Source organism: Lissotriton helveticus, chromosome 2_1 (assembly GCF_964261635.1).
Source record: "Lissotriton helveticus chromosome 2_1, aLisHel1.1, whole genome shotgun sequence".
Taxonomy (NCBI): domain Eukaryota; kingdom Metazoa; phylum Chordata; class Amphibia; order Caudata; family Salamandridae; genus Lissotriton; species Lissotriton helveticus.
The window spans coordinates 1,955,350,848-1,955,376,750 of NC_136059.1; the positions used below are offsets into that span (position 1 = coordinate 1,955,350,848).

General features: G+C 47.1%; 1 protein-coding gene across 2 annotated transcripts in view; it reads right to left on the reverse strand.

Moving 5' to 3' along the window:
- The window catches only part of TTC29 (tetratricopeptide repeat domain 29), a 1,214,048-nt gene that overhangs the window by 413,953 nt on the left and 774,192 nt on the right, over nt 1–25,903 (reverse strand). For both annotated transcript variants that reach the window (XM_078677661.1, XM_078677660.1), the window contains exon 8: nt 620–711. In XM_078677661.1, the coding sequence (XP_078533787.1) occupies nt 620–711 (92 nt within the window). The remainder of the gene's footprint in view (nt 1–619; nt 712–25,903) is intronic.

The following is a 25,903-nucleotide window of genomic DNA, read 5'->3' on the forward strand; positions in this document are numbered from 1 at the left end:
TTTGACAACCTAAATATGAAAATCACTGAGGCGTTTTTTTTCTATCAAACAGACAATATTAATTTAATTTAGAAAAGGGTGAGAGTGCTTCATTTATACTACACACCACCTCCAATCTTCCTATAAACACACCTTGAACCTTAGTATGTTTTTTGCTTAAAAATTTGACCTACGGTTAATTAAACATTTAAGAAATAGTTGTCGATTTTTTTTTTTTAAAAAGCAGGAGACATTTGTTTGTCTGATACAGCATTACATAAAAGTGGTTCGGTCATTATTTATTTGCATGTGTTTTGAGACGTGCAGCTTCCTTCCTAAAGAGTATGTTATGTTGTGCTATTTAGTGCTGGCCTGGGCTTTAAATAGATCTTTTTATACACTCTACAAATGTCAACATACAGTGACCGTGATACAGGAGCATAAAAGAAAACTGCTCTAAAACTGCCCTTTTCAAGCCCTCAGCTGCTCAAAATAACTCACAATGAAAGGGTCACTCGTGAAGGGCACCGCAAAAAATTAAAGCAGCTACAAAATAGGAAGCGACAGACCACTAACAATTGAAATCCTTCACAGATGGATGGAGCAGCTGCGACAGCAAGACAAGGGTGTGCTAACCTACCTCTGCAAGGTTTTTGCAATGGCCTCGTAAGCCTGTCCTAGGCCAACAATATCATTCAGTTCTTCCACAATTTTCATATAGGTGTTCAGCGTCTGCGGATCACAAAACTTTTGATTAGATTGGGAACACATTTTTAGCTCTCATTTATACTTTGATTTTTTCTACTTTACGATAGTCATATTTCATTACTGAAGGGAATGTATATACATTTTCGAAAGCAATATTTTATTTTGCCATCGCCTCAATTTTTTAAAACATTTTCGTTTTATATATAGAAAAAAAATTACATCAAATCACTACAAATTAAATTAGAAAGGACTTGACGGAAAGCAGCAGCAGCAATGATCTTATCACAAACAGTGAAGAGAGATAAAAGTGAGTGCATAACAGACAGATACAAGCATTTCAAAACTTAGACCGGTGCAACTCCTCCCTAATGGTGGAGGTGCGTCGCCCCACTCGTCTGTCTGTTAGTGGTCTAGCGAAAAATAAAATGACTGCTGACCGATTGAGCTGATCCCAGAAGTGTAGGGAGGGGTGCAGCGGGGATTAGCAGGGAGGAGTGGTAGGCGCTCTTTAAGTGTGCATGTCTGATTGACCGGTCGTCTTAGGCGGCCAAACAGACATGCGCACTTAGGTTTCTCCAACTCAGTTGTGTTGCACAGCCAGGTTGGGGAAAGATCACAGGTGTCTATGCACTGTCTGAGTGCCAAAACATGCCACTTAGACCAAACCTGGCGCTGCTCTCACAGCATGAGAGAAGCGCCAGGAATGGGAGGGAAGCCTGTGCCCAGTGCATGTCTGGACACGAAGAGAGCCGGAGAAGAGGACCAAGGCGGCTGCGTACTAAGATACGTTTTTTAAATTATTTTTCCCCTGTCCCTCCCTTCACTTCAGTATTACGGCAGCCACCTTTGGTGATGAAAGAAATACTGAGTAAGGCAAAACTCCTGTAGCAGCAGTTTTGCAATGTGATCTCCCATCACAACTGAATCAGAAAATCTGCTGTGAGAAACAAACGGTAATATAATAATTCCCCTATGAAATGGAAATTTACGGTAAACGACTAATTTCCAGAGAACCCAAGACTGTTTTCCAAGGACACTTTGCACCCATCCAAATATGACCTTAGAAAACTATGTGCAGTTATATCACACGTGGCAGTACCACAACACTTGTAATACTCATTGAGGCGGAAACCCAGGCTTCCACTCAAATCAGTATTATAGGGCCCTCAGAATGAGGATCAAAGAGAGACTGAGATTGGGACCAAGAAAGAAGGGAACGGAGTTGCACAACATGAAATTTCAAGTGGGATGTCAAAAGGGATCAATTTGAATAATAGGAGCAAGACTATGAATACGCTAATGTTCATACAAAGGAATTAAAACCGTAGCCTGGCGTAGAATGGCAGTTAATGATGAGCGATAAAATGGGAGAGTTGTGACTTGTCAAGTGGAAGTTTAAAGAGAAGTAGAATAGCAGGCTAAAAAATAGAATTAAGAATGACTAAATAGCTATCTTGTAGAACAATAAGAACAGCTGAACAAGAGTCGAGTCAGCAAAAGACATGGGTAAGGGTTTCGGCTAAATCAGTATGAAATTCAAGGAACTGGTATAGCTTGCAGAGCAATTTAATTCTATACAGATGGTGTTTTTTATTATAGACATGTGAAATCAAGGATATAAGATCTGAGAAAGTGAGGAAATTATTACACATAGCACAAATATTATAAGTCAATCAATCAATCGATCAGTCACTTGTAAAGCGCACTACTTACCCGTGAGGGTCTCAAGGCGCTGAGGGGAGGGAGGGTGCTGCTACTGCTTGAAGAGCCAGGTCTTGAGGAGTCTTCTGAAGGTGAGCAGGTCTTGGGTCTGCCGCAGGTGGCTAGGGAGGGTCTTCCAGGTCTTGGCGGCGAGGACGGAGAAGGATATGCCGCCTGAGGTTGTTAGTTGGATGCGGGGGACAGCTGCGAGGGTGATGCTGGCGGAGCGGAGCTGGCGGGTTGGGGTGTAGAGGCTTAGTCTGCTGTTCAGGTAGGCTGGTCTGGTGTTGTGGAGTGCTTTGTGTGCGTATGTGAGGAGCTTGAAGGTGTCCTCTTGTTGACGGGGAGCCAGTGCAGGTGTCTCAGGTGGGGAGTGATGTGGCTGCGACGAGGGATGTTGAGGATCAGTCGGGCGGAGGCGTTATGGATGCATTGTAGCCGTCGTATGTGTTTGGCAGGGATTCCTGTGTAGAGTGCGTTGCCGTAGTCCAGTCTGCTGCTGACGAGGGCTTGGGTCACTGTTCTTCTGGTTTCTGTCGGGATCCATTTGTAGATCCTGCGGAGCATGCGGAGGGTGTTGTAGCAGGCAGAGGAGATGGCTTTGACCTGCTTCGACATGGAGAGGGAGGAGTCGAGGTTGAATCCTAGGTTGCGTGCGTGGTCCGTGGGTGTCGGTGCTGTTCCCAGTGTGGTAGGCCACCAGGAGTCGTCCCAGGCAGAGGGGGACAATAAAGAAAGGAAAAGAAAGTTTGGAGGGAATAGACTTAAGTGAAGAAAGACAAGTATACAGTCAATAGGCCATTTTAATATAATTTAGGTAAATTAATTGAGTGGCCAATCTAATATTAGGTATTGATCAAATATTTTAGAAATCTTGCAGCCAAGTTATAAATAAAGATATGTGACTAATAGTTTAGAAGTTGATGAAAAATATTAAGGAAAGTACTATAAAAGTAAGACGTTCTGAAGGTGTTGAAGTTTATGTAAAGAAGGAGGACCCACAATAGAGCTTTTAAGAACACCATAATGAAAGGTAGCATGCAAGGACAATTCACCAGCTCAAAATCCAGAGTAGGAGCACTGAGAGAGTTAAGAAAAAAACAGGATAGCACTCACCCAGGAATGCCTAAACATCCAAGGGCACAGAAGAAAATATAATGTCTGACCATACCAAATACAGGTGATGGGCAAGAAGAATAACATCAGGCAAGAGATTAGAGTGACAGGCAGATGTGAAATAGCCAGAAACCTGGGAATTGGAAGATTCTACTTCAACTATGGTCTCTATTTGCTTGCTGTATGCAACTAGTCAGGCAGACAGAAAATCCTTTATTTGACTCAAAGCCATAAAAGTCACCCAAACAATTAAAATAAGTTCCAATAGATACTTGGATAATAAATAACAACATTTAAAAATGGCTTAATAATGTAAATCATTCCTATATCAATCCATGAAAACCAAATGCCCAATTATGACCCCATAAGATTTCTATGCCTTACTGCCACCTGTATGAATTTAAATACTATAAGCAGACAAGTTCAGTGGGGAGTAACTGAAGATACAAAAGTGCAACTCTGCATTGCGGTAGATTGAGCATCATCAAAAGAGAATAAAATGCAAAGTTGATTGCACAGATATTGAATCACAAAGACAGAAAGCAAGATCTAAAGCCCTAGAGGCACGCTTCTGATATCACACCAGATACTGTGCAATATTAAATCTGAACCATGTGGGGTAAAACCTTTGCTGTGCATTATATAGGGATCTCAGATAGGGATCCATCCTGGTAATGGGCGGTAGTGTGATGCACTTTTTCACCATTTTCTTTGAGAGCTCCAACTGCTCTCTGGCAGAATTTCTTTGAACCAAAAGAGATTTTTAACAATCTCTTTCATCGATGCACTAATACCAGTAGGGTTCTAAAGAGTTCAGGTTTCCCTATCTTGGTAAACTGCTCTTTTGCATACAATAACCACCGTATGTGAAGTGCACAATTGTGCTTTAAAAAATCAGTAATTACAAAGTGGTTAAAAACTAGTTTTTGTAACCATCTGATGGTATTTCCCTTCCTATTCTCCCCTTTCTTCTCCTCTCCTTGGAACATTCCCTTTTACCAACTGCCATACTTAAGGTTCCACTGCAGACTCTGAAAGCAGCCCGTCTGACTGGAAATGTGATGGTGCATGTCCTGCTCAAGTAAACTCCTTTCAATAGTTACTTGTCTCATGGACTTCACCTCATAACACTGGTGACGAGATTAAATGCCATATGGGGACAGTGGCACCATCACTCCCAACTAATATTCTAGTTAAAGCGACACTACTGCAAAATGGTGATTCACTCAGCGCGATCTACAAGACAATCTTCACAAGTGTCAACCTCACTGAGATATCTGCGTCTACTCAGGTGCCTATAGAACATTCTTGCCCGTGTTGTTTGTATAGCTCCTACTGAGGGGGATACAGTCTGAGTCACCTTACTACAGCTTGTGGGAATCCGCACTCAGTGCCTTGCTTATGCACAGTGCTTTCCGCTGTATAGGAAAATGTTGAGCATGTGAGGAGAAACCAAAAATTGATGTGAAGAAATCAGTGTTCTGCCTTTATTGCTCCTATGCTCAATAGATCAAGTGTTTACACTTTCGCTGCCACTTTTTTTGACTAAGCACATTTTCAATACTTGTTTTCCAGAGCTGCACCAAAACCTGGGTGATAGCAAGCTTACAGACTCCAGGAAGCTTGCTGAGGAGGCAGACCTCTGGGCCAGAACATGGTGTTTGAAAAGGTATCTGGGGGGCAGACTCCCAAAAAGATGGTCAGGTTTCCCACCAGAAGAAGGAGGGGGGAGTTAAAAAGACTACGTTCTTTAAAGGCCCCCAGAACAACTCACGGTGTAAAGAGTCTTGTTCACATTCGCAATCTGGCAACCAGAAGAAAACCTACCCTGACAAAAGTCAGCAGCCCAAGCCCACCAAGTACTATGAGTGCTAGGAGTATTGACACTACAAGGGAGATACCAAGTGCACAAAAAGACCACCACCTCCCACTAGAGGAAAGATTTCAGGGGCGGGCAGCGTAGTGCTAGGGAGGAGTTAAATGGAGGCAGTTTACAGGGGTTATCCTAGTGTCCTTGGGGGACAGTGGGATGTTCTAAGATCTATGTGCCCTCACATACTACTAGGTATTGGCAATGGGTCACCCAATGGGCAATGTGTGAAGGCTCTGAGGGATACAGGAGCCAGTATGACTGTGGTAAGGAGTTAGCTGGTTTCCTCAGCATGGGTAATTCTTAATACATTCCACCAGGTTGTGGTGGCTGACAACATATAGGGTATTCTGTGGTCCTTGATCTATTTGAGTGGGGGAGCTTCAGGTCTTCTGAAAGTTGCAGTGAGCACTGCCATGCGTGTAGGCTATTAAGTATTTACATGGAACACACTACCTGAAAGGAAGTAGAGCTTTAGTCTGATGTAGAGATGTTAGAATTACATGAGTGGATCTGTGTCACAGAAAGGCCCATGGCAGCACGGAAAGGGTGTCAAGAATGTTTGGAGCCCAGAAAGGGAGTCAAGAATGGTTGGAGCCTGGAACAATGGCCCAGCCAGCTGCTAAGAAGTGGAAAGGCAGAGGGCATGGTAAACCAGCAACTGAATGTACCTCCAGTGGGATGGATGGGGCACCTGCCGTGACAGCCCTGGAGTCCACTGAGGAGGACATTGCTTCCCTTGGTGACCTGCGTGAGCTTGCTGGATGGCATGTGGAAGGAGGACCCACCAAAGAGGAGGTCTGCAGGGCACAAAGGGAGTGTCCAACCCTTGTGGGCATGAGGTAACAGGCTGCAGCCCAAGCAGCAGGTAACGCCTTTGGTAGTCATCACATTTTTTGGGAGGACAATCTCTTGTACAGTGAGCCTAGGCTCTGGGGCATGGGTCACCATGGGCCCTCGTGGTCCCCAAATGCTACAGAGCCTACCTATTGGGGCTGGCTCATAAGATTCACCTGGCAGGACACCTAGGCCAAGACAAGACCTTTGCAAGGCTTGTCCCCCACTTCTATTGGCCTAGGATCACAAAATGTTCAGTAAGACTTGTGTGCCAGCTGGAAGACAGGGCAGAGGCTTAAAGCCCCACTTAATTCCTTGCCTGTCGTTAACACCCCCTTCGAGAGGTTGGGCATCAAAATTGTAGGGCCTATGGATCCCCTGAATGCGTCAGGCAACAAGTTCATCCTGGTCCTGGCGGATCATGCCACTAAGGCACCGAGAGGCAATCCCTCAGTGTAGTAATACTGCACCCCCAGTGGCAAAGGCCCTGATGGGGATTTTAACCAGAGTGGGCATCCCCAAAAAAGTTATGTCTGACAGGGGCACAAACTGAATGTTAATTTCTAACATACCTCTTCTGTGTTAAGGAGGTGGATCACTGTAAAGAGAGTGCTGAGTCTGTAGGCGGTGTCCTATATGGGACATCCCTCACTGAACATAAAAAGAGGGCTGTCAGAAACACTGGAAGAAACTTACAGAAATGTATTCTGGAAAGTTGTGCTTTTACCTTCAGACACTGGTTGCTACTGATTCCTCACCAGGAAAAGTAAAAGTCTGTATAATATTTATATAATTTTCTGTTCCTCTCACATCAAGGGTTGCTCTCCTGTTCCAACATGGCTGCAGCAAGTATGTCACATCAGCCGCGGCCGGTAGTGGGAGTACCGGCTGGGTGGTGACATGGGGAGGTGGAGGGCAGGGTAAATATGTATGGATTATGGACTTTAACAGGTAAGTAAACATATAAATAAATAAAACGAATTTCGTTGCGCGCACTGCATCACATTTGGTGATGCAGTGCACGCAAGCACCCACCACAGAAAGCGGTGTAAAAAATGAAATTTTAATAAAATAAAGTTATTACCGTTTTATTTTTGACACTTCCTGCCAGCAAACGGAGCGTGAGGGCAGGCCCAGTGTGTCACTGCTGCCAAAGATTGGCAGCAGTGGATTGTGGCCACTTAAGTTTGCATTGTGTATGTTGGTTTAGCCGGCTACCTTGCTACAGCCAAACCAGCATGTGCAATTCAAACCTCTCCAACCCATCTGTCTTGGACAGCTGGTTGGAGAGCAGGCACAGCACAGGCCTACAGTGCATGGAGTCGGTCCACTCCAGTGAATCAAGACACTTTAGAACATCATGAGAGAGTTGGCTATGGGCTTTGTACTCAGAAGACGTGCTGAAAGAGGAAGTACTGCAGAACATTGGGCGTCAGTGTAAGGTAAGTGATTATTTTAATATGTATATTTATGTTAATGAGTATGTTATTGTGTATGTGTTATGTGTATATGTGTATATGTATATATGTGAATGCGTATTATGTGTATTTGTTATGTGTATATTTATTGTGCTCCCTCATAGTGATTTGGCACCAACCGCCACTGGCAATAGCTCCAATTGCCAAGTCAAAATAGCTACTTGCCATAAGTGTAGCAAAAGAGGTCCCTTCACAAGGGTATGCCGGGACCTATACAGCAAACCAGAAAAAGAACAGAAGCTAATTTTCCAACTACAAGGAGATAAAGAAAATTTCAAAATTCTTTCTTGTGAATTACTGTGGATAACAAGCCTGTCACAGTTTTTGCTGATTCCTGTTCGCCCTACAAGCTAAATGATAGTAATGTTTTCTAATCTGTTCCCAGAAAAAGCAAAATGGCTTAAAGAACCAGTCATCAAACTAGTAGGCTACAATGAGGACCCTATTCCCTTAGAGGGAATGACTACTATGAGAATTATGTTTAAAGGTAGAGACATTACTGGCAAGGTATACATAGCAAAAAGGGACTCCTATTTACTAGGGTGGAGCCATCAGAAGGGATAAGAAATCAAACTGGACCCAAACAGCATTGATCCAGTTCTTTTGGTGGATCCTTCTATCTGTGGCAGGGAATTCTGTGATAATTCCCCTTGAATTTTTTTCTGAGGGAATTGATATGTTGTAGGATTATCAGCACTGTACAAAATTGAAATCAAAGGCCAAGCCAGTCGTTCACAAGGTGAGAACAATTCCCCATATTATACAAGATTCCTTAAGAAAAGAGTTAGACAGATTATTAAAGTTGGGAGTTATAGAACCCATAGAAAGCTCTCAATGGTTAGCCCATGTTGTCATCTCTAACAAGTCCTCAGGAAAAGACATCAGGATATGCATAGATTTGAGGGACCTAAATGCAAATATGGATGAATAGGCACCCTATTCCTAAAATTCATGAAGTCTTAACCCTGATAAGGGAAGAAAGTTACTTCAGCATGTTGGATCTCTCATATGTCTGCCATCAGGTAGAGCTACAACCTTCACTATGCCACCTTACATCATATGCAACTCCTATGGGTTCCTGTCAGTATGTGTGCATGCCGTTTGGGCTCACCTCTGTGGCTGCTGCCTTCCAGAGGATAACGAAGCATGTATTGAAAAACATACCAAACACATTGTTTTTCAAAGATGGCATTCTAATATATGGTACAGATAAGGAAGGGCATGAACCCACATTGGAAACTGTTTTGTACAGGCTTAGAGTGGCAGGTATGTATCACCATCAAGAAGGAAACATTGCAGACTGGGGTGGGTTCAGTGGAATACTTAGGTCATACTATATTCGAGATAGTATTAAACCTAACTTAACCTGGTGGAGGCCATTGAGAAAACAGAGGCTACCACCAATGTGACTGACCTCAAGTCCTTTTTTGGGGTTGTCCGAATATTACTCCAAATTTGTCAAAAACTATGCATCCATTGTCGAACTCCTACAAAACTTACTGAAGAAGAACTCACAATACAACTGAGCCGAAAACTGCCAGTCTGTTTTTGAATCAGTTAAGTTGGCCATAACAAAAGCACCTCCTCTATAGGAAGGTTGATCCCAATAAACTACCTTGATAACCATGGATGCCACCAATAAGGATCTGGGGGGAAGTCTCACCCAATTGGTTGATGGGGAGTAGCAGATTGTAGCATTTGTTTCTAGTGCCTTAAAAAGGGCTTGGAAAAACATTACTCATCTGTCTCGACGGGGAGCCAGTGGAGGTTACATAGGTGTTGGGTCATGTGTTCGTGCCATGGGGTTCCGAGGATGAGTCTGGCTGTGGTGTTCTGGATGGTCTGTAGCCTGTGTAGGAGAGTACTGTTGATTCCGGTGTAGAGGGCATTGCCGTATTCCAATCTGCTGGTTAGGAGTGTGGGTGTTACGGTTTTTCTGCACCTGGTGGTATCCATTTGAAGGTCTTGCGAAGGATACGAAGGCAGTTGAAGCTGGTGGAGGCGATGGAGTTGATCTGGCGGGTCATAGGGAGGGAGGAGTCAAGGATGATGCTTAGGTTCCGTGCGTGGTCTGTCGTGTGGGCGGATTCCAGAGGGCGGAGTGCCACCAAGTGTAGTCCCAGGAGGAGGTGAAGGTCCGCGGATGAGGACCTCGATCTTCTCAGAGTTGAGCTTCAGGCAGATGCCAGGCGACTAAGTCTCTCATACCTTCCTGGAAACAGAGTCTGGTGTCTTCAGGGTTATGTGTCAGACATTCATTGTGTATGGTATGCAGTAGTGGGTGTGCATGCAGAAGTTAGCAAGTGGTGTCTAGATGTCGAACAGTCGCTATGTGCTATGCAAATATTTGAGTGACATATAGATGTTCTAGCTGAGTCTCATACCGATGTGGTACTTGGGAGGAGAGTGAATGTGCATGTATATCTGAACAAATGCCATAAAGAGATTTATTTGATCTACAGAACAATAGAATGGTGAATTATGAGAGTGTGCGGTCCACACGGTCAAATGTTTCAATGCACAGAGGAAATGGGGTGGTATAAACTGTTAATGGAGGGGACTATATTCAAACTGACGGGAAGAATATTTCCCCACACTACCTTTCTCGATCACATGGGGCCTGAATCACAAAGGTAACCTTACACTTTTCTGTAAGTTTATGATTTTTTGATGTTCAAAAACTACGAGTCAATAGTAAGTTTACGACTGCTGACACTCCACAGTCGGGGCAGAGAACTATGATAATAGAAAGATAGGACATGAATGGAATGGAATCGAATGGAAAGGAGTTTTATAGAGCGCGGACAGTTACCCAGGGGCATCCAGGCGCTGATAGGTAGAGGAACTTCTGCTGGGGTGGATCGCTGGTGAATGATTTTATTTAGATATTTTTTTGGTTAAAGAGAAAAGTTTTTAGTTGTTTGCGAAAAGTGAGCTGGTTCGGGTTGGATCTTAGGTGGAGGGGGAGCGAGTTCCATAGCTTGGATGCATTATAGGAAAAGCAGCGACCTCCTGCTCTGGCTCTTCGTATCTGTGGGACATCCATTAGGAAGCCTTTCGATGAACGGAGTTCTTTTTTGGGATGTTAGGGGGTGATCAAGGGGTGAATGATTGGCGGCCCCGATTTCCAGAAGGCTTGGTGGGTAATGCACATGGCCTTGAATTTGATCCTCTCCCTAACAGGGAGCCAGTGCAGGGACTTCAGGCCAGGCACCTATGGAGTTTCTGCGAGGAATTCCAAGGAGGGTGCGTGCAGCGCAGTTCTGGATCCGCTGAAGTTTGTTTAAGCAGTATTCTGGGGATCCTAGATACAGAGCGTTGTTGTAGTCTATACGAGACTGGATTAAGCCCTGGATGACTACCTGTTTTGCCTCAAAGGGAAGAAGTGGCAGGATTTTTTTCAGCTCTCTAATTAGGCCGAAGCAGGTTGCTGACACTTTGTCGACTTGTGTGTTAAAAGTCAGGGCTTTGTCTAGCCATACTCCAAGACTCTTTATGTTGTCTTTGGGTGCGGGGGGATCGCCTACGCTAGAGGGCCACAGAAACTCTAGAGTGGAAGGGGCCTAAAGGGCCGAGGAGCATCATCTCGGTCTTGTCCCCGTTGAGCTTTAGACATGAGCTTGTCATCCAGCTCTTTACCTGCTCCAAACAGGGAATTAGGTTGGTTTGCGATTGCTGGCTGTTCTTATGTGTAAGGGAGACCACTAGCTGAGTGTCGTCCGCATAGGTAACAATGGTAATGCCATGCGGGCGAACAATCTCTGCCAGTGGTCTCATGTATGCATTGAAAAGCGTGGGGCTAAGTGAGGAGCCCTGTGGCATCCCACACCCCAGAGGCTTGCTTGCGGAGACTGAGGCTCCTTCAAAGACGCTAAAGGTACGGTCTTTTAAAAAGGATTTGAGCCAGGCTAGGGCTTCTCCCGATATTCCCAGACTTAGTAGACGGTGTAGGAGGATTTGATGGTTCACCGTGTCAAATGCGGCGCTCAGATCGAGGAGGATCACTGCCACTGCTCCTCCCCGATCTAAGATCCGCCTTGCCTCCTCTGTAACCGCTACCAGGGCCGTCTCAGTACCGTGCTTGGGTCGGAAGCCAGTCTGTGTAGTGTCCAGCAGTTGGTTACTCTCAAAGAACTCGGTTAGACAGGAGTTGACATGCTTTTCAAGGAGTTTGCTAGCCCAAGGGAGTAATGAGATGGGTCGATAATTATTGAGGTTGCAAGGGTCGAGGGTGTTTTTTTTAGGAGTGCACGTACCCTTGCATGTTTCCATGCAAGTGGGACTGTGCTGGTTGTTAGCGAGGAGTTCAGCAGTTTCAGTACTGTGGGGAGAATTACCTGTCCGACCGAGATTAGTGTGTTTGGTGGGGCAGGATCACAGGGTGAGCCGGATTTTATTTGATGCATTAGCGAGTCAAGTGTGACTGAATCTAGTAGTGGGAAGTGGGCTAGGGTGTTATGGAGAGATACCTCTGTTCCTGTTGCGGAAGAGCAGTTTTTGAAAGAGGGTTCTACTTCCGTGTTCGGAAAGGATGTGTAAATATTATTTATTTTTTGAAAAAAGAATTCAGCTAGATCTTCACATCGTGGTGGTTCAGTGGGGTTAGTGGTTAAGGGCGGGGGAAGCGTAGTGAGGCTTTTTACCGTTCGGTAGATTTCTTTGGGCTTACACTTGGCTGCCATTATTTTAGCCTCATAGTAGGCTGATTGAGTCAGTTTTATTGCTGACTTATAGGCTCTGATGGCATCTCTGTATATAGTTGTATCCGTGGCCGTATAGTTTAGACGCCACTTCCTTTCTAGCCTCTTACAGGTTCGCTTTTTTTCTCGGAGCTCTTCCGAGTACCATGGGGCTGTTTTATGGTGTCTTTTTGATCTGGTGACGCCAAGGGGTAATATGGAGTCAAGCGAGCTCATGATCCAGCTGTTGTACTCAATGCTGCCTTTTGACGGGTCACTGTTGAGTACAGGTTTAGTTGTGGTGAGGTTGCTAGCCCATTTATCCAGACAGAGTTTGGACCAGTTCCTTGATCTAGAGGGGAACTGGGGGGATAGGACACACTTGTGTGGTCCAGGTGAAAGGAATGAGGAAGTGATCAGTCCATGGGAGGCGGGTGAGACGGGTCTATCTTTATGTGCAGAGCTCACTGCCCCATCTGAAGAGTCTCCAAAGTGGTAAACTTACTATTCACTTGTAGTTTGTGAATACCAAAAAACAAACTAAACTTACACAAAAGTGTAAGTTTACTTTAGTGAATCAGGCCCGTGGCCTGAAGGGTCACTGCTACTTTGCAGATCAATATTTAATCCGATCATAGATTAGAGGTAGCATTTTTGATCAGTGGGGCCATCGGAGAGCTTCTAAATAAGACAGATTCCCTGGAGGACAATGTTATCATACTTTGGGTATGGATGTCTAGTGCATTATGGCTAACACTGAACATGTCTGAATTGGACGCCTATTCCAGACACTGAATGGAGTCATGAAGAAGCAGTGATTTTAAGAAAGCACAAGGAAGTTCAAACCCGACGCATGAGATGAAGACTAGAATGATTAAAAGGCATAAGGTCAGAGATGGTGGAGAGTGTTGTTCCCATCACCTTGTTTACTTTCTGGGTCTTAAGTACATAATAAGCATAGGCAAAGCCAACAGGTTTCAGTTTTGTGAGAGTTAGAGCTATTGGCGTTGTAAATGACTATGCCTTTTACCCATGTGTTATGGAGCGAAGTGGATGTATGTGGTGTGGAGTGGAATTATTTGGGTTGGATTTGAATTGTTGTGGAATTGTGTGGCATGGAATTGTGTGGAGTGGATTTGAGTAGTTCATTTATGTGGCATGGTGTGCAGATGAATTTTGTGCATAGTATGTATGTGGTAATGTGTGTACTGGAAGTATGTGGAGTGAGATTGTGTGTTAGGGTGTGTAATTATGTGGTATGTAGTGGAGTTTAATTATGCTGTGTGTTTAATTTTGTGGCATGATGTGGAATTCTATGGTGTGGATTGGATGTATGTGGTGTATTGTGTAATTGTGTTGTTGAGTTGAATTGCGTGTTTTTTTGTTGAATTATGTGTTGTGGGATGAAAATGTGTTGAGTTGAATTCTGTGGCGTGAAACTGTCTGGTGTTGAGTGAAATTATACTGATTGGAATTATATGTCATGATGTGGAGTGTATTGGTGGCTAAGCGCGCCATTAGGTTTGACGTCTTTGGGTAGCGTGAGCTCCCCTTCCCCGGGTTATTTATCCGCATTTACTGACCACAGCCGACCACAGACTAGGCAGTCAATGCACGGACCTATGCGCTACCATTCTGCCGAGTTTTGTGCAACCGGAGGAGTCCTGACCGCACCGAAGCCTCGAGAGGGGATACAGCCGCGCGCCTGAAGGCTGAGCCGGCGGAAAGACTCACGCAAAGCCGGGGACTGAGGAGGTGAGCTGGGCCGAAAGGCGGGGCCTGGTGTGTGGAACGGAGGTAACGGGTTCGAGACGCGGAACCCCGAAGCGGCGACTTCCACCGGAGTTTACGCCCACACAGGCGTGGGCCTCACTGCCTAGCTGCCACTCGACCTGCGGACCCGCGGTGACCGACGAGCGGGAACCTCGGAGAGAGGGGCCTACCCAGTGTCACAAGCGAAGGGCACAACACTGACGCTGGCGGCTATACGAAGCGGGTGCCGGAAGCAGCACTCACGGAGACCAGGAGTCGTGCCTGAAGAGTGAGAAGACCACCGCCCCCGACTGGGCACCCCATACGGTAGGATAGAGCTGGGGCCGAGTCCGGGGGCGATCCGGGCACCGAGCCTTAGAATACATTGGACGTTCAGCGCTGCTAGTCCACGACCCCGATGCAGCCAGGCCTTGGCTGGGGTACGAGCCGGAGAAGAGCGCTGTGAGCAGTGGAAGAACAGAGCTGCTGACAGATGCGCATTTGAATGGGGCAGTGAAGTGGAACAGTGGGAGCGGACGCATGATGAAGCGTCTGCTGGAAATGCGTCGCACGGGGGCACAGTGCTGAGGTACTTGGCCGATTACCAGACATCTACGGCTGGAGTACGTGGCCTGGACCGGGGTGCCCCGCTTGGTAGCCTCTGGACACAACTGACTTGCCCTTCCTCACCGGCTACTAATTGGCTGCCACTGAATAGTTGAGGGGAGACAAGGCCCCTGGCCTGGGTGCAATATATCCCCCAGTTCACTCCCTGTACACAAGTGCCTTTTTTCACTATGCTTCCCTGGGTCCCCACTGGAGCTGCACGGACTGTCGAACGCTGTTGCTGCGAACACAGGTCACACGCCTTGGAGCTGCTCATGTCTGGGGGTACTAGGGCACGGACTGGCTCCGGAGGAGTGCAACTACGGGGTAAGATGGATAAACTTACAAAAAATGCTGAGGCAGACCAAATGGCGACCAAACTTGATACCATGCTGGCAGCCATGGTGACATTGGAGGAGTCAGTCCAACTTACCCGCACATCACTGGAGACCAAGATCGATAGCGTCGCTATTGCACTCATCCACATGCGGGCTGACCACAGGAAGCTAGCAGAACGGACCACGACCCTGGATGGCACTGTATCGTAGTTTGAACCCATAGTCGCCCAGTCTGATAAACAGATGAGAGACCTCCTCAACAGGGTTGAATTTCTAGAGGATCGTGCAGAGGATGCAGAAGGACGGGTGCGACGAAATAACGTGCGGATAGTGGGTGTACCGTAACGATGGGAAGGGAGAGATCCCACGACACACATGGAGGCCTGGTTGAGAAATCTATTGCCTGAGGGAACACTATCACCTTACTTCGTGGTGGAATGGGCACACCGTGTGCCGACGAGACCACTCCCAATGGGATCTAACCCTAGACCGCTCCTCCTTCGCATCTTAAATTATCAGGACCGGGACTCCATCTTACGGGAAACACGCAAGCTTCAGGACATTCAGGTTGACAATGCCAAGAAAATGTTTTTTCCTGATTATACAGTCCAGGTGCAGCGACAAAGAAATTCCTTCCTTGCAGTGAAGCAGCGCTTACGTCAACTTGAACTCAAATATTCCCTCTTATTCCCCGCCAAGCTGCGAGTAGTGGCACAAGACAAGACACACTTTTTCACCAGCCCGGAGGAGGTGGAGGCGTTGTTGGACAGCGGGACGGACACGGCTCCCCGGCGACCCATGGGCACTTCCAACATGCAACGGAGCCGGGGACCACGGAGACGACGCGGGAATAGATCGTCGCAGGCCTCGGGAACCCGGACGGGGATAAGCGCAGGACATAGCGCACCAAGAACAACAAGACGCCCTTCGTGTAGTGGCGGAGCTCGGCGCTCACCGGCCTCGGACTCTGTTCCGGATGCTAGCCCCCGGGCCCTGCCCAGCGATGACAAAGCAATTTATGGGTTGCCGGATTCCCAGTTCTCCTTGTAACAACCAGAAGTCACACCAGAAACGGCGGACCTGTTCAATTGAAGGGATGTGACTGTCCTTCCCCTCCGCCCTCTCTGTTCTGGATATGGGTACCTGGCGAGCGAGCTCGGGTCTCCTGGCACCTTTGGTTCCTGCTGGCTGCTGGTGCGAGCTTTACACGGGGCGAGGCCGCCTTGAAGACGCTTGGCAGCCCATCGTGAGACACAGTGAGTACTATTTTTAGACATGAGGCTCCTAGCGAGGGATTGAGCTGGCGAGGACTCGTGGACGCTCCAGCCGGCTGGGCTTAGACCACTATCGCCCTGGCCAGATGGGACTACCGAGACTGTCTTGACTTTGCCGGTGGCTGCCGAGCTGGGTGTGAAATGCATGACAGCCCATGCGCTGTATCCGCTACTCAATGACATATTGCTTTATTGGTTGTGCTTGATTTCAATTCCCTGGGTAGGGTGATGCTTGCTTTCTTAACCCGGGTGATATGACAACCCGATCGTGCCTCGTGCACAGCAACCCCCCTGGATTTCAATGTTAACTATCTCAATAGAGAGTTTGGACGGCAGCACGTTTTGCAGCCGACCTTTTGGTATTCTCCACCCAAACTGTTATTTAGAGTTTATTGCATTGTTAGGATCATCTTTTGTTTTGTATTCCTATATTTGCATTGCAGGCAATCATGACTGTGCTACAATGGTAACGGTAAAGCTCTGTACATGGAATGTACGCGGCATGCAGACACCTGCACGAAGATACCAGATTTATTCCTATTTAAAACATCACCATGTCCATATCGCACTCCTACAGGAGACCCACCTAAAAGAGGTGGAGACAAGCACGTTGCACCGTAGATGGCGGGGGAGGGCAGCTCTACGCCACAAGTTACTCGTCCTATGCCCGAGGGGCACTGATATGGGTGAGGCCGGGGACCCCTCTTGAAGTGGCGCACTCCCACATAGATATGGGGGCAGGTTTGTAATAGTGAAGGGCAGGCTGGATGGGCGCCCTGTGGTTCTGACATCGATCTAAGGCCCCTAATACGGACCAGAATGGTTTCTTTACACAGCTCTCTACTGTCCTGTCCCCTTGGCATGGGATCCACTGGATCTTGGGAGGTGATTATAATTGTATCCTGGATGCCACGCTAGATCGTTCCTTTCCCCCCCTGCCGGCGCACCTATATTGGGAGCCATGAAAGCTTTTAAGACCTGGGCCTTGCAGTGGGATTTGCATGATGCTTGGCGACATCGTAATCCTAATATCAAGACGTACTCCTACTACTCTGGCGCACATGACTTGCATGTGCGCTTAGATAGGTATATGCTGTCCAGCGACCTACTCCCCCACATAACAGATACCTATTGCATGGGCCTTACAGACTCCGATCACAACCCCCACGTGCTGGAGATCACATAGATGCAGCCACAACCACCTATACCCACCTGGAGATTACAACCAGATCTACTCCTCGACGCCCCCTTTCGCGATTCTCTATTTGCGCAAATAGCACACTATTTTGAGGAGAATACAGACACGGCATCCACCCCCCTCATAGAATGGGATGCTTTCAAGGTCGTGGTCAGGGGACACTGCCTAGGTACACAAGTTAACCTGCGGAGGCAATTGGAGAGAGATCTGACGCGGATGGAGGAGGAACTCATTCAGAAAGAACGGGAGGCGAGGGAGGGTGGTGAGGAGTGTGTGTTGGAGGCTCATGCAGACCATGGAACGGTTGCGTTGCTTTAACTATGCTGCCCACTCGGCACGAACACACCACATGGGTGATAAACCGGCAAGCTGTTGACCTGGCTGATAAGCCGCGAGGACCGAATGGCACCTGTGACGGCGATACATACCAGTCAAGATGAAGTGGTGTACACGCAGGGTGAGATACATGCGGCCTTTGTTGCCCACTATCGTACGCTGTATCGATCTCGTCTGCAAGCTCCCCTTCTTGATATTACTAATTATCTTGCGGACATACCACTACCGACACTGGACGATGCCCATCGCAGAGACTTGGAGGTGCCAATTGCGCCCGAGGAGCTCCGCGCTGTCATATCTGCGCTCTCCAATGGCAAGTCCCCAGGTCCGGACGGATTGCCGGCGGAGTTCTTTAAGGCCTAATCTGATCTACTGATCCCGAAACTGATACGGATGTATACGGCAGCTATAGACGATTCCACTCACGCTCAACGAGGCCAACATTATCTCCCTCCTAAAACCTGGCAGAGATGGTATGCGACTAGGCTCATATTGACCACTACCTCTCTTAAATACGGACTATAAAACATTGGCTTCGACTTTGGCACAGAGGATGGCTCCCACACTGGAGCACAATGACCAGAATGGCTTTGTGCCCGCGCGGAGCACTTGACATAATATACGCCGGTTATTTAGGGTGCAGGAATATGCTGTACGACAATGGCCCCAGTCCGGATGCTTAGTACTTGATCTGGATAAAGCTTTTGACTCCGTGGAGTGGCCTTATCTTGAGGCGGTATTGCGGAGATATGACCTTGGGGATGATTATGTAGACAAGGTCAACTTGCTGTACCAGAAACCCACAGTGCGAGTTCGCACCAGTAAGCTGCAGTCTGATACTATCAGGGTCCGGAGGGGTACCAGGCAGGGTTGTCCCCTGTCCCCACTGCTTTTCTCATTAGCGATAGAACCGCTCGCAAAACTGTTGAGAGAGCAGGGTGCGGAATGGGGGATCCCCTTAATGGATGGGATTCATGCGGTCTCCTTGTATGCAGATGATTTACTTTTGTATGTCAGAGACCTGACCTGTTTACCGCAGACACTATCGGATACTTTCCACACCTTCGAAGCCTTCTCGGGGCTCAGGGTTAACTGGAACAAGTCTGGAGTGTATTCCTTTAGCCCAGACATGCAGGAATGCGAGCTGCGCATTGATAGAGTGCGGTTAACCTGGTACCCTACCATGTTTCGATACCTCGGAGTCCATGTTTACAGATCCCACATGGATATACTGGAGGGCAATCTTGTCAGAGCTATTTCCTCCTTACAAGCACAAATGACGTTTTGGAAGACACTCCCCCTCAATGTGCCCAGTCGAGTAACTCTGACTCTTACCGAGACTCCTGTATTATTACTCCAATATACCGGTGTATGTCCCGAACCGCATCTTTCGGGAACTAGCGACCATTGTTAGAACTCTCATTTGGAACACCGGAAGACCTCGAGAAGCATTGACGAAGCTTTATGCACCCGTGGTTACTGGGGGACTCGCAGGCCCTAACCAATAACTCTATTACCTAGCGGCACAGCTGCAATGGGTGACTGGGTGGTTGAGTGGGAAGAACTTAAATGACACGGCGTCGGACACCACAATTCTGACTCATACGCAGATCTGTATGCTGCTTCACCCCCTGACCAAGACGTCCTGTCCGACACAAATACACTTGGCGGTAGCCCGCAAATGCTACGTACGTGGCCTGAGACTCACCCGAGAGGTAAAACCCTATGCCCCGGCCCTCCCATTGTTGGGCATTCCCAGAGATGGTGGGGTGGTGACGGTGACTGCACTGGAAAGGTGGACACCAGCCGGTGTGGACACACTGGCAGATCTGTACACAGATGGTGCTCTGCTCCCGTTTGACAGGCTGGCTGCGAACACTGACTTACCTGTAGGGCAATTTCTGCTGCACGCATCCCTAATACGCACGTTCACGAAGGCCTGGGGTGATATTTCAGAGGAATTCTCAAAACTCATCTGTTTCCTGCTTGACGATGCTGAACCGGCCTCTTGTTAATCGTTGGCGCCTGGACAAGCGCTGGGATGCCCTAGGGTAACTATGCGCTATATAAAACTCCAAATAATAATTACCGACACATTTGCTGGTGCAATATTTGCATGTTATGGGGAATGGTTCCCATGTGATCCATTGGTAGGCGCAGGCACTGTTGTCGCACACCCTCCAGCCACTGAGAGACAAGTGGGCAACAGACAGGGGGAGGGAGTGGACGGATAAGGAATGGACCATGATCCTAGGAGGACCACTAATATCCCGCGTAACTCACGCTTCAAGATTATCCAATTTTATATATTGCATCAGGCATATTTGTCTCCGGACAAACTTAATCAGTACTTTGCAATTGATACCTCTGCGTGCACAAGGTGTTCTCTGGTGGGTGCGAGTCTCTTACATATGCTCTGGACCTGCCCCCGGATACTGACGTATTGGCACACCATGACGACACTGTTGACTAAAGGGGTTGGCGCAGACCTACCGCACACGTGGGAGGCGTGTCTGCTGGGCTTATATAAAAGAACGAAGCACAACAAAGTCCCTACTAGATTTTGGGATCTGGGCCTTATCACAGCCAAGAGACTTCTCACCAAACACTGGAAAAGTAGGGACCCGCCACTGGTCAAACATTGGCGTGCCTCCTTCAATAACTGGGCGAGAGCGGAAAGCACCACCCTACATAGGGAGGAGACTGCGGGGCTGAGAGCATTCCCAATAGCACAACTTTGGGATGACACTTTAAAGTCATTCCACCAGACATGTCTTGATCAGGGAATCACCTAGATACTCTCCTTTCCAGACCCGGATTGGATAGTGAACGGGAGGGAGGGCGGTGTAAGTATACAAAAGGATTCAGCTCTTGACTACACATAGTGTGCCACATCCGTGTTGCATGACGCCACTATCACACTACGAGCGGATAACCCCAACCCCTCCCCAGCGCGGGGGGCCCCGGACCTCAAGATCCGTGTTCCAGTTCAGATTCAATACCTACTCCCGCTCTCACACCAACACTCCCTCATTTGAGATCAGCAATATACACCCATAGACACACATGAACGGATTGCTTGCTTGCTCACCCCCATTTGTTTTTATTTCTTTGGATTATCTTATCTTTATTCTTTCCTCATTCATTGGTTGTTTTTCCTTCTCCTTTCCTTTCTGTCGGCCTCCATTTGATTTTGCATATATATGCATATTTTCCCTCCCCCCGGTTGCTCAAGTTTGTGGTGTCCCGACGATTTTATCAGCGGGCACATTGGTTACAATGTTTGGAATACACCCTGTTGAACGTACTTCTTTTGTACTTTGATTGGTTCGCAATACCTATTTCCCAATTCACGGGATTACCTTGGACGACATGTCTCCTATACATGACTAGATGAGGGCTGGAATATCACACACATACGAGGCTGTGACAGAGTGACACACCCATGTCCCACAAGCCACACTTATGGTAGGTCCAGACGACAGCTCACTCTCTGGGGCCTCATTAGGCACACAACCACCATGCCTGACAGGGCCTTGTACTGGGAAGAGTATCATTATTCCAATTACTAGATATTTTCTTCCTACCCGACGAGAACCACCTGCTCTATGGAGATGGGAACAACTATCAGTTACAAAATACTATTTGGAACTGTTGTTTTATTTCTTCCTACTTTTATCCTTTTACCCTGACAGTTGTGATATTAGAACAATGCCCTGTATTATATTACTGATATTATTAGTTATTAATGTAAATTGAATGGGTGACTTGTTCCATTTGCCCGATGATTTGACATGTATTGTGAACATACGCTGAAATAAAAGATATTCAAACAAAAACAAAATGATGTGGAGTGTATTTATGTGGATTCTTGCTATGTCGCATAGAGTGGCTTTACGTGGGGAGTATTTATGTGCTATTGAATAGAGTGTAATTATGCAGCATTATATTTCAGCACTGCTGCATTTTTCAGCAAGCCCACGCTAGCCACTATATACAGTACCGTCCAGGGGGTTGTTTTAATCGTTGGTGCAACTGAATGAATTAACCTCAGGGTCAGATTCGAATAGGATGAGGCCCCAGCGCCATATGAAAAGTGACCCCATTACAGAATGAGATACCTGTGGAGAAGCGTGGCTCAATGGTTAGAGCGGCAGACCCTGATGCAGAGGTCTGGCCCGGGACAAGAGTTCAATTCCCACCTCGGCGGCTCTTGGACTCAATTTCCCCGGACCTGATCATTCTCGCCTCGGTGCCTAGTCTAATCATGGGTCCCACTCTGTGACTCTGGGCAATAGCTTGCTTAATCTCCACAACGGCCCCAGCAGCACTTGGATGCCTGGCTTCACCTTGGGGGTGCCCAGGAGTGGACATTTTACAGGAAAGCCAGGAAGGGTTCCACAGCGGTATGAATACAGCGCTACGAGACCTCTGGGTAGAAGTGCGCTATATAAATACAAACACATTTACATTTACATTTACATTTGCTAAGCGTGTCATTTGTTTGCAAATCAGGGCAGTTTTAAACTTGTAAAAACGAGTTTATAAATGTTTTGCAATGTGTGGGAGACTGCATGTATTGAGCCTTGCTGCAGGCTTTGTTTGTAGTAATATCAGTGTTATCGATTAAAAACTGGCCCAGCAGTAAAACACAGCCCACCACACGCTGACTTCTGACAAGAGCCCCTCAGGCACTGCCAGGCTGCCCTATAGGCCAGTCCGACGCTGCGTGCAGGGATGAGAAGTATGTTAAGTGCACACCCTGCACTTCACCCACGCCCGGACATCCCAAAGTGCACACAAGTCCAGTAGTGGCACCTGCTTCCATCGAATGCACACTTGTTTATAGGGGGTGTCCATCACTGCAGACACCACATGTGTGGATGTACACACATGCCAGCTGTGCCCCCTATCTCCAGAAGCTTGTGAGAAGTGCCTGGTGGGTCTTTCAGAGGAAGGCAGTGCTCTGCATAAGGCAGCAGTGCTTAGGTGAGTTGCTGTGAAGCAGACATGACATATTAAATGTAATCTGCGATGTAATCCATAGCGCAACTTGGACGCACATCTATGGGTGCCATGGTGTCTGGAGCCTGAAGAACTATGTTCATAGTTTGAGCAGAATGACAAGCGTGGATGAGGCTGGTATCGAAGCTCCTAGGCAGAATGGTGAGGTAATAAAGAAGCTAATATTCTACATCCAAGTCAATCAGGTTTCAGGTCCATACATTCTACATAGCCAGCACTGTTACACACCACGGAAACGGCAGTGCTGATTCTATTGAACCTATCGGCCGCATTTGATATGGTCTTCCATGGCATTTTGGGAGACCAACTTAAATCATATGACATTTCCCACATGTCCCTTTCCTTGTCTGAAATCTTTTCTAGTGAATAGAAAACAAATAGTCACCCTCGGCCAACACCAATCAGCGGAGAAACCCTTGCTTTCGGGGTCCCACAGGGCTCTGCCCTTAGCCCAACACTCTTTAACAGTTATATGGCCCCTCTGCTTAACCTGATATTATCATTTAACATCAAAACTATTTCCTACGCAGATGATACTCCGTTAGTTAATTCTAACACTAGACAAAGACTCCACTGATGCAGAAGAGAATTTCCAATGCTGCCTTTCTACTGTCATCCATTGGATGCAATCCAATCACTTGAAATGCAACAGTTAAAAAACTGAGATCATGTTGCTTGGCAAATCAAACACCTTTTTGCCCAGACGGTGGTTGCCGAACGACATTCCCCCAACGCCAAACACAGTGAATGTAGTAAGAAACTTGGGAGTAAAATTTGATGCCTTACTAGCCTTCCATCTGCAAGCTCTCACTGTAGCCGGCACATGCTTCCATCTGATAATGTCTCATAATGTTGTTTCCGATCTGCTACCAAGTGCGAGTATAAAGACAGTTGCAGTAGCCCTGATCATGTCCTGTCTAGACTACTGCAACAGTCTATATGCAGGCTTCCAGTAAGGCGGTCTTGAACAAAACTACAGATAGTATAAAACGCAGCAGCTTGCTGGTCCTAAAATTACCGCGGGGGTCCTCAGCTTCAGCAGCCTTACAATATTTACACGGGCTGCCTATACATAAAAGAATCCTCTTTAAGATCCTGGTAATCACTTACAAAGCTTTCAGGTCATCAGGACCCAAGTACCTTCGAGCCAGAATCAAACTGTATGTGACACAGTGCCTCCTAAGATCATCATCTGCAAACCTTCTTGCGCCACCCAGTTTCAATCTAGCATCCAGAGGGGGAAATCAATGGCAGTTCTAGGGACCAAAGCATGGAACTCTCTACTCACCCATCTCTGATTCTCTCACACAGAGTTTATTTCCAAGAAATTCCTGAAAATGTGGATCTTTGGAGCCCCAGACAACTTAGTTTTTTCACTCAATTGATTTGGGAGAACATACCGCTCCTCTCCGATCCTGGTCTCATTTCTGCTTTAGTGCCATGATGCTCCCTTGAATGATAGTTGCACTCTATAAATGGTATCATTCATTCATTAATTAATTCATTCATTCATTAAGGGGATATGATTATAGTAAGTATCTTACTCAAACTCATGACAAAAGGGGGAAGGCAGGAATATTGTTGGCTTGGCTCATTGACCAGACGAAGAAGCAGGTACCGATCCTGGGCATTAAGGATGCTGTTGGATCTAGCCCTGATCTCCTGACTGGGTGAGAGTATTCTGCTTAATTCAGAGACTCTGTCCCTCACCACCCCTTGTTGTAAATATTTTTGTCCACCCTAAGCGTGGAAGGGTATACTCAGACATGAGTCCCTTGCTCATTGCACCATCAGGATTCAAGCAAGCCGGGCCGAAGACGGCTGTAATGCCAGAAACCGGTCCCCGGAAGCTTGTTTCCTTCCCAGTGTAAGAATTGGCTTTTGTTATGTTATGTTATGTTATTTTGTGACTTTTATAGCGCACGGCTACTCAATGAGTGTCCCGGCGCTTTATTGACATCCTAAAAGCAAACATAACACATAAAGAATAAAGAGGGAAGCACAAAAAGAATTTTAATTGTTTTGTAAAATCAAAGAGGCAAACAGCCAGGTTTTGAGAGCCTTTCTAAAAGATAGCAAATTAGAGTTGCTTCGTAACAAAAAAGGCAGAGAGTTCCAAAGCTGAGGAGCCCGAAGCATAAAGGAACGACCTCCCAGTCGAGCCTTCCTCACACGGGGTACAACGGCAAGAAGCTGTGATCCAGATCTCAAAGATCGCGACGGGCAATATTGCTTGAGCCTCTTCTGCAGGTATTTAGCCCCAGTTGAGTAAAAGGCCTTATGGGCAAGGGTCAGAGTTTTAAAAACTATCCGCTGTCGGATAGGCAGCCAATGGAGTGCCTGTAGCAGGCCAGAAGCATGCGCTCGCCTATGCAAGCCAAAAATGGCGCGAGCCGCCGCATTTTGGACCACCTGCATCCGCTGCAGGAGGTATTCGGGCAGGCCAAGATATAAGATGTTAGCATAGTCCAATCTTGAACCAATCAAGGCCTGGACCGCAATCCTCCTGTGATCTTCTGAGAGCAGCGGAAAGAACTTCCGCAACATGCGGAGAAGTCCAAAACACGAGCCTGTAAGAGTGAGGATCTGAGATCCTTTGTAGTCTGGTCTGCCCTGTTCCCATGATGCACTGGGCCAGGGACAGACTAATTTGCATACAGCCAGGTTCTGAAACTGGGATGGTGCAATGAGCTAAAAAACGGTGTTGGATCTAGCCCTGATCTCCTGCATGGGTGAGAGTATTCTGCTTAATTCAGAGACTCTGTCCCTCACCACCCCTTGTTGTAAATATTTTTGTCCACCCTAAGCGTGGAAGGGTATACTCAGACATGAGTCCCTTGCTCATTGCACCATCAGGATTCAAGCAAGCCGGGCCAAAGACGGCTGTAATGCCAGAAACCGGTCCCCGGAAGCTTGTTTCCTTCCCAGTGTAAGAATTGGCTTTTGTAGTCTGGTCTGCCCTGTTCCCATGATGCACTGGGCCAGGGACAGACTAATTTGCATACA